Genomic DNA, 8,696 nt, shown 5'->3' on the forward strand with positions numbered 1-8,696 from the left:
AACCTCATGCAATCCAACAAAGACAAGTGCAAGGTCCTGCCTCTGTGCTGGAGAAAACCCCAGCTTCAGTATAGGTGGGGAAATGAATTTAGACAGCTGAAGTTAGCCTTCCAGAGGAGGGGCTGGGCATAATTGTTGATGGATAACCATACCTGATACTGTGTGCTTGTTACTCAGAAACCAATCATATTCCGGGGTGCATGAAAAGAAGTGTGGCAAGAAGGCCAAGGGAGGTAATTCTCCTCATCTACTTTGCTTTCATAAGGCCCTCCCTGGTGTACTGCATTCACCTCTGGGTCCCCAGTACAAGGATGATATGGATTTGCTAGAACAGGTCCAGAGAAGGCCACAAAGATGATCAGAGGTCTGGAGCAGTACTCCTGTGAAGAAAGGCTGATTGAGTTGGTGTTGTTGTGCCTGAAGAAAAGGCTCCATGCAGCCTTTCAATATAAAGGTGGCTTATAAGAAAGACAGAGAGAATATATACCAGGTACAGCAGTGACAAGACGAGGGAAAATAGTTTTAATGTGAAAGAGGGTAGAGTGAGGTGGGTTTATTAGACACTAGAACAGATTGTGCAGAGAAGTTGTGGATGCCCCAGCATAGGAGACATTCAAAATAAGTTAGCTGGATTATGAATAACCAGATCTACTGGAATATGTCTCAAGTCATGTCAGGTGTTTGGACTAGATGATATTTAAAGGTGCTTTGCAAACTAAGTCATTCTAAAATATAAGTTTTAACATAGTATCAGGGAGAGCACTTGATGATGCTGGACTTCCCATTTGGAAGTGAAGATTCAAGGTTAGGAGGAAACCCGCTCCAGGATGAGTGTTGAAGGAAGGCCCAAAGGGTAGGAGGCTGCTCTTCTCACCTGAGGTTACCCACTGCTCATCACTGGCTTGCATCACCTGCTTGTGCTGACGTGTCATGTCTCCAAAAAATATTTTGGCCTCTAATTCTGCCACTTGAAAGGAGAATTAGTGGTGGAAGGGACATGTCACAAACAGGGAAATGAAAAGGGAGCGTTGCAGGGAACAGAAAAAAAAGACACTATTTTCTTTAATTGTGGTGTTTTGCATACAAGATGAGCTTGCTGATACATAGAGTGTACATACAAAGGATGCCTCTGTGGGTAGTCCTGACCAGTATAAAAGCCAGTCCAGCACTAGGCTCCCTCATCTACTTCTCTCGCCTTCTCCTCCTTGGTGAACAAGGTGAGCTGCAGTAGCCTTTGCTTTCCTCTTCTCTTTCCCTACTTCTCCTCTCCCTCTTTTTGCCGCCACTGAGCCTGAGTCTGTGCAGGCTTTGGTGTGAGCCTTGCTCCTTAATGGTGCTCCCACCAGCTCTGCTCTGCTTTCCAATGTGGGGGGTGGTGGGAGAAGGTCCTGGGCTGACTCTGCTGGGGCTCTTGGCTGCTAAGACTTTCTATGTCCCTGCTGTGCCTATCCCTGCTTACCAGCCTGTGCCTCCTCTCTAGGTGAGCAGGACGCCAGCCTTCTGCTCATGCTGTGTGTGTTTTACTGTCCCCTCTCCAGGTCCACCTCCATCCCACAGCCATGTCCTGCTTCGATCTGTGCCGTCCCTGTGGCCCGACCCCGCTGGCCAACAGCTGCAACGAGCCCTGTGTGCGCCAGTGCCAGGACTCCCGGGTGGTGATCCAGCCCTCTCCCGTCGTGGTCACCCTGCCCGGACCCATCCTCAGCTCCTTCCCCCAGAACACCGCTGTGGGCTCCAGCACCTCCGCTGCTGTTGGCAGCATCCTGAGCCAGGAGGGAGTTCCCATCTCCTCCGGTGGCTTTGGCCTCTCTGGCCTGGGCAGCCGCTTCTCTAGCAGGAGGTACCTGCCCTGCTAAGGATGAGGTGGAATTCCCATGAATGCATTGCTCAGGAGGAACGCAGCCAGATGCAGGACTGAGAACAGAGCTGCTGGCCAGAATTTCCAGATGGGCTGAGCATCTTTGTGACCTTATGCAAAGCAGAGAGGGATGCCAAGTTGCCAGCTTATACTGTCTGGAAACATGGCCAGCAGATGTTTTCTTCTCCCACTTTCTTGTCATCATGACACATTCCTGTTGTCTCCTGCTGTCCTGTGCCATGGGTTTGCCCTGAAGCAAGTTGCAATGGCCCTGATCTTTCCCCTCTCTCCTTGTGAGGAGAGTGTATCTCATTTTTATGAAGTTTGCCAGCAAATTGCCAATCTGTTAATCAACTGCCTTTATTGCAGCTTTAAACTATGCTTTGTTTCTGTCTTTAAACTCAATAAAATTTATGCTGCATTGTAATCTCAGTCTCCTCTGGTTTCTTTCCAGTTGGTATTCATAGGAAAGCAATTCAGGGGAAAATGCTTTGTCTTGGAGTTCAAGTGTTGTATAACATCCTGGCATTTACCTTCATCTTGCTCATGGGATTTGAGCACTCTCAAGGGAGATGGTATTTGAGAGAGCCACAGAGGACTGGGGGGGTAGCTGTTATTGACCAGTACATACACACATGAGGGTCCAGGACCCCCTTCTTATGGGAATGAGTACAATGGGTGATGTTAGAAATTGTTTTTCATTTGATGTGACGGGATAATTTGGATAGCAGGACACAGGAGTTGGACTTAACAATCTTTATGGACCCTTTCCAACTCAGGATATTCTAATATTCTATGATAAAGGAAGACACTGGATTGCCAGAAGGTATTACAATGCTGACTGCTTCAGAAGCATTCTTCAGTACATCTCTTCTCCAAACCCTCAAACTGGAGAGAGTCCCAAAGAAGTCAAAATGAGGCCAACACTGCTGAAACACAAGCCCTACTTTGATTTGATACCACATGTATGTGTTGAGCTTAGGTGTGTATAATGGTGATGAGTGCAAGCTTGAAATGCAGCGGCTATCTTCTGGCAAGTGAGGAACTGGGCAGCATCTGTGATATCTCCAGAAACCACTGCAGAGTGCAGGAAGGGAGCAGGATGGTCTTTCCTGGTGGAACAATCCTGTGGTCTAATGCATAAGTTATCATGAAGTCCTTACAAGCTCATCATTGCATCATGAGGGCAAGTGGGTCTGGAGCAGCCCTGCAGGACTCGTTCAAAATTCCCATTCAGTTGCTGAGCAGACTGAGCTTGGGGAGGTCCCAAACCAGGCTCAGTTGTGTCCTCCACCCAGGCCTCAAGCTGGGGAGACTGAGGGAGTGGAACACCACCAACTTTGCCCTCAGTCCTCCTTCCCACACTCCTGTCCTCTTCAGCCTCTGCTTTGCTCCTGCCACTCTGTTCCTGCCACCAGTGGTACCTGGGGAACCTCTGGCGCTGTTGATCATCCACCTGCCATTGTGAGCAGTCTCAGTGCTCCTGAAGAGGGTGGCGTGTCTGGTGGGAATCCTACCAAGTGTTTGGTTGTGTCCATTGGGCTGCCAGTCTGGATGGCCAAAGCACGACTTGTGTGAAAGGCATGGGCAGGTGGAGGGACAGGTATCAATTGCCCACATGTGCTTTTGTTGTTGGGATTCCTCCTCGCTTACCAGAGGTGTCCAGCAAGGTGTCATTGGAGAGCAATAGCCTACATTTGCTATTCTTAGAAGAATGCTACTTAAGGCACGGAGGTATGAAGAAATAAGATTGCAAAAGAAGAGCCAGGCCCATTGCTGCCAAGAGCAATAATTACTTTGAGAGATATTCCAAAATCCAAGAGTACAAGTGCCCTGACTGGAAAGGTGATTTCTAAAAGAATGTGTGTAAGCATACTGTTATAGATGTTGATTGATGTGGCCTCTCCTTACCTATGGATGCCCAGCCTGAAGCTTCAGGTTTAGGAGAAGAAGAACCCCAATCATCAGGACAAATGTTAGTTCAGTGCCCCAGAGAGTAAATGGTAGACATCCCCTGGAGTGCTGAGACACTCTTCATCACTGGATGCATCATTCTTGTGATGATGTGTTCTTACCTCTGGAAATTTGGCCTCTAATGCTTGCACTTGAAAGCAGTCTGCACAGTTGAATAGTATGTGCAGAACAGGGAAATAAAAGGAAGCATCACAAGGAAAATAAGCAAGACACTGGTTTTAATAATTGTGATGATTTGCATGCAAGATGAGCTTTTGGTAAACACAGTACTTTTGCAGAGGGTGCAACTCTAAGCCTGGGGCAGATTAGAACAGTATAAAAGCCTGTCCAGCACCAGGCTCCCTCATCCACTTCTCTTGCCTTCTCCTCCCTGGTGAACAAGGTGAGCAGCTGTGGTGGTCTTTTCACTTTCTCTTTCTCTTCTGGCATCCACCAAGTCTTTCACTATATGTGGACCTTGATGTGAGTCTTGCTCCTTGCTGGTGCTCCCACCTTCTTTCTTCTGCATGCCAATGTAGGGGGGAGGTGGGATAAGGCCGGGGGCTGACACTGTGTAGGCTCTTGAGGATCGGATCTGCCAAGCCTCTCTAAGGCCATGCAATGCCTATCCCTGCTTACCAGCCTGTGCCTCTTCTCTAGGTGAGCAGACCATCAGTCTGCTGCTCATGCTGTGTGTGTTTTTCTGTCCCCTCTCCAGGTCCACCTCCATCCCACAGCCATGTCCTGCTTCGATCTGTGCCGTCCCTGTGGCCCGACCCCGCTGGCCAACAGCTGCAACGAGCCCTGTGTGCGCCAGTGCCAGGACTCCCGGGTGGTGATCCAGCCCTCTCCCGTCGTGGTCACCCTGCCTGGACCCATCCTCAGCTCCTTCCCCCAGAACACCGCTGTGGGCTCCAGCACCTCCGCTGCTGTAGGCAGCATCCTGAGTGAGGAGGGCGTGCCCATCTCCTCTGGTGGCTTTGGCCTCTCTGGCCTGGGCAGCCGCTTCTCTAGCAGGAGGTGCCTGCCCTACTAAGGATGGGGTGGAATTCCCATGAATGCATTGCTCAGGAGGAAGCCCAAAGTCAGGCACCGGACTGAGGACGGTGCTGCTGGCCGAAGTTTCCAGATGGGCTGAGCATCTTTGTGACCTTCTGCAAAGCAGAGAGGAATGTGAGATTGCCAGCCTGTAATGTCTGGAAACACAGACACTAGCTGTCTTCTTCTCCCACTGGCTTGTCACTATCACACATCCTTGTTGTCTTCCCCTGTCCTGTGCCATGGGCTCATCCTGAGGCAAGTTGAGATGGCCCTGCTTCTTCTCCCTCTCACCATGTGAGGGAGGAAGACATGCATCCCATTGTGTTGAAGGTCAGTCAGAGTTCCAGCAGCCCTCATAGCAACCTAAAACACACTCCTTCTACCATGCAATGCTCTGTTTCTATCTTCAAACTCAATAAATGTTATGTTGCATTGTAATATCAATCTCTTTCTGTTCCTTCCTTGTTAAGATGCGTAATGACATTTACCAAAGAGAAATGGGATATCTTGGGTTGTGAATCTTAGTTTTACTCACAGAACTTAATCTGTTTTAGTAGGACCCTTGATCAACGTCTCTGAATTAAAGGCATTTCACAAGTCATTGGCTGACCAGTGTGAACACAAGGAGGACAAATTCTCCTGGTTGCAGGCGGTGTGCCATCTGGCCTGTTGCTGCACATATGCTATGCCACCAGCGTCAGAGAGGGATAGGGGTGCTTTGAGTGTGGAGTGGCCTTTGCTACTTTGTCTCACTTCAGCAGATGTGATGATTGCAATTGCCACAGAGAGTTCAGGGGAAAACAAGGTACAGAGCTCTACTTCATATATGCTCTAGCCCACCTTACATGAGGCACTTGTGCCTCCGTGTCCTGTTGGAGGCAGGGTGAATGGCAGCTCTCTATCTGTGTCATGGGCTGTGGGAAGCCCTGCGATGCCTTTCACCAAATGTGAAGCCACTGTGAGTAGAGAGTAGGAGGAAAATGTACATAAAATACGGTATCTGGAATGGAAGGCAACATGTGCACCACATGATCAAGGGCAGCAAGGTGCTGTAGGGCACCAGAAACACTTCGGGAAGATCAGAAAGAAACAAGGACATATTTTTCAAAAATATGAATTAATAAAATTATCTAGAAATAGAAATTAACAAAAGCTTCCTTTGAGGACAAAGGAAATTCTCCCTTCCTTTTCTGTGGCAGATGAAGGTGGCATCCTGTGTCCCAGATGCACGGGAGATGTCTTCTACAGGCACATCAGTGTTCTGAGAGATGACAAAGGCCCATGAGCCCTCATGCTCACCTTGAGTTTCGAACTCAGACCCATTGATCCAGGACCTGTATTTCATCTCTGCCATCAGCCCTCAGCCTTGTCTCCAGCTCAGGGATATCAATCTGGTTCTGTTGTTCTTGGTAGGTAGGTTTATGCTTCACAATGGTCCCCTTGGACTGGATGCACAGTTGCCCGGTGCTTTCCCAGCTCCCTCTTGGGTGTATCTGTATTATTCTGGCACTGCTCAGGAGTGTTGGCCCATGTTGGCCCACTGTCAGAACATCGGAACCTGAGCTGTGCCCAGAGTCCCTGGCCTGGCATCAGTGCTGCCATAGCACTGCAAACCTGACTGTTGAGCTGGTCTTTGGTGGACCTGTTGGGCATTTCTGCATCTGCCTTGCTCAGGCATTGTGTAATGAGTTCCACTGGTGGTGTGTCTCCTGGTTTCCATTCTCTTCATCTTCATAAGTGAGACATTTGGTTGTGTCTCCATGATGAGAGATTTACAAGTGGCTGGTGGAGTCCCAGCATAGTTGCAGAGGCATTTTGTGAGTCACTGGGATGTGGCCTGGCTGGAGCCTGAGGTCTGTATGTTGGGTATTGCCTGTTGGGCAGACACTCCCTTAGGACACTTGTCACCTCAGGCCAACACTGCATAGAGCTTGATGTCCACTTTTGTCACATGTGTTTGGAACCACCCTGACTCCTGCTGCTGTCCCAGCTGCCCATGCTGGCACCCCCAGACCTCCATCATTTCTGGGCAAGTGTGTTTACAGCCTGGACATGCTGTTGTCTGTTTGTTGGTGCGTACTGTTGAGTCAGGATGTAAGGGCAAAGTAGGATGCAAAACATGGACATGGGTGTGGTGAGGAACCAGGCAATTTTTGTGTTTGATTGTAGCAGGCATGGAAGTTTATGGGGAGTGGTCAACTTACGTTTAGGCGTGAGAGTGCGATGTCCTTTCTTGTGAAACACCCCTTTCCTGCTGTCAAGTCCTCTCTCAGCTGCTGACAGAGGAGAGAGGAATAAGTGAGTCTTAGCTCTCCTGAGAGCGGTGCTTGATGTTGTAGAATGGCCAGAACCAGAAAGCAGAGCATCCATCCTTGGACTGCTTCCAGCTGAGGCAGCCTGAGCACGTAGATGGGTGAAGCAAAGGCCGTGTTGGTCTTTGCGTATGAGCCCTGCAAGAAGCTTGACCTTAATGCTGTGCTTGCAAGGAAATGAGGCCCCACACACTGGGGCAAAGCATCAAAGCAAACTGCAGGGAAATGAGAGGCTGTCACCAGCTGACAGCGTTGGCCATCTCCCTCCCCTTGCCTTCATCTTCTCCCTGTGCTTTTGAGTTCCTTCCTCAGAAATGCTTAGGCCTCTAATTCTATCACTTGAAAGGAGCTTGTGTAGCAAAATGGACTTGCATTAACTGGGAAATGAAAACGGAGAAGTAGCTTTGTAGGAGGAGGAATAAGGCATGAATTTCTATAATTGTGTTGTTTTGCATCCAAATGAGCTTGCCCTACTACAGCTGCATATGCATGGTTGCCTCTGGGCCTGGGGCGGTTCAGATTGGTATAAAAGCCAGTCCAGCACCAGGCCCCCTCATCCACTTCTCTTGCCTTCTCCTCCTTGGTGAACAAGGTGAGCTGCAGTGGCCTTCTTCTCACCCTCATCTTTCTCTGCTTCTCCTCTTGCTCTTCTGTTTTCCAATGTGCCTTTCCCTCTATGCAAGCCTTGGTGTGAGCCTTACTCTTTGGCAGGGCTCCCACCAACTCTGTTCTGCATGCCAATGTCTGGGGAGGTGGGATAAGGCTTCAGGCTGACTCTGATGGGGCTCTTGGGTATCTGGGCTGCTAAGAGTCTATTTCTCCCAGCTCTACATGTCCCTGCTCCCCAGTCTTTGCCTCCTGCCTTTGTGAGCAGACCATCAGTCTGCTGCTCACACTGTTTTGCTGTCCCCTCTCCAGGTCCACCTCCATCCCACAGCCATGTCCTGCTACGATCTGTGCCGTCCCTGTGGCCCGACCCCGCTGGCCAACAGCTGCAACGAGCCCTGTGTGCGCCAGTGCCAGGACTCCCGGGTGGTGATCCAGCCCTCTCCCGTCGTGGTCACCCTGCCCGGACCCATCCTCAGCTCCTTCCCCCAGAACACCGCTGTGGGATCTTCAGCATCTGCTGCTGTTGGCAGCATCCTGAGTGAGGAGGGCGTGCCCATCTCCTCCGGTGGCTTTGGCCTCTCTGGCCTGGGCAGCCGCTTCTCTAGCAGGAGATGCCTGCCCTATTAAAGGCAACACCCATTTCCCATGAGCTTATCCCTGAAGAAGCCCAAAGTCAGGCACCGGACTGAGGACGGTGCTGCTGGCCGAAGTTTCCAGATGGGCTGAGCATCTTTATGCCCTCCTGCAAAGCAGAGATGGAAGATAAATTACCATCCTGTTCTGATTGGAATAATGATGGATATTTCATTTTCAAAAATTTTCTTGTGGTTCATTTTTTTGTGCATTTAAATTTTGGTTTCTGATTGGTTTTATTTAATGCTCTGCTTATAAATTATCAGTTTAGGGTTCTTAATTCATGTGTA

The 8,696-nt window shown here is 49.6% G+C and overlaps 2 protein-coding genes across 3 annotated transcripts in view; both read left to right on the top strand.

Annotated features, from left to right (window-relative positions):
* The window catches only part of LOC125685776 (feather keratin 4), an 87,732-nt gene extending 82,885 nt beyond the window's left edge, over positions 1 to 4,847 (top strand). The window contains exon 2 of one of the 2 annotated variants that reach the window (XM_048929155.1): positions 4,530 to 4,847. In XM_048929155.1, coding sequence (XP_048785112.1) covers positions 4,530 to 4,847 — 318 coding nt within the window. Of the gene's footprint in view, positions 1 to 1,538; positions 1,857 to 4,529 lie in introns of those variants that run through there. The other variant, XM_048929154.1, reaches the window with a different exon arrangement.
* Positions 4,848 to 8,103: 3,256 nt separating this feature from the next.
* LOC125685782 (feather keratin 4) lies at positions 8,104 to 8,400 on the top strand. Its single transcript, XM_048929188.1, has one exon. The coding sequence runs from the start codon at positions 8,104 to 8,106 to the stop codon at positions 8,398 to 8,400; it is 297 nt and encodes a 98-aa protein (XP_048785145.1).
* The last annotated feature ends 296 nt before the right edge of the window (positions 8,401 to 8,696 follow it).

The sequence above is a fragment of the Lagopus muta genome, chromosome 29 (assembly GCF_023343835.1).
Source record: "Lagopus muta isolate bLagMut1 chromosome 29, bLagMut1 primary, whole genome shotgun sequence".
Taxonomy (NCBI): Eukaryota; Metazoa; Chordata; class Aves; order Galliformes; family Phasianidae; genus Lagopus; species Lagopus muta.

What these genes read in the sequence shown, in the direction of transcription:
- LOC125685782 (XM_048929188.1), top strand. Translation starts at nt 8,104, where the DNA reads ATGTCCTGCTACGATCTGTGCCGTCCCTGTGGCCCGACCCCGCTGGCC.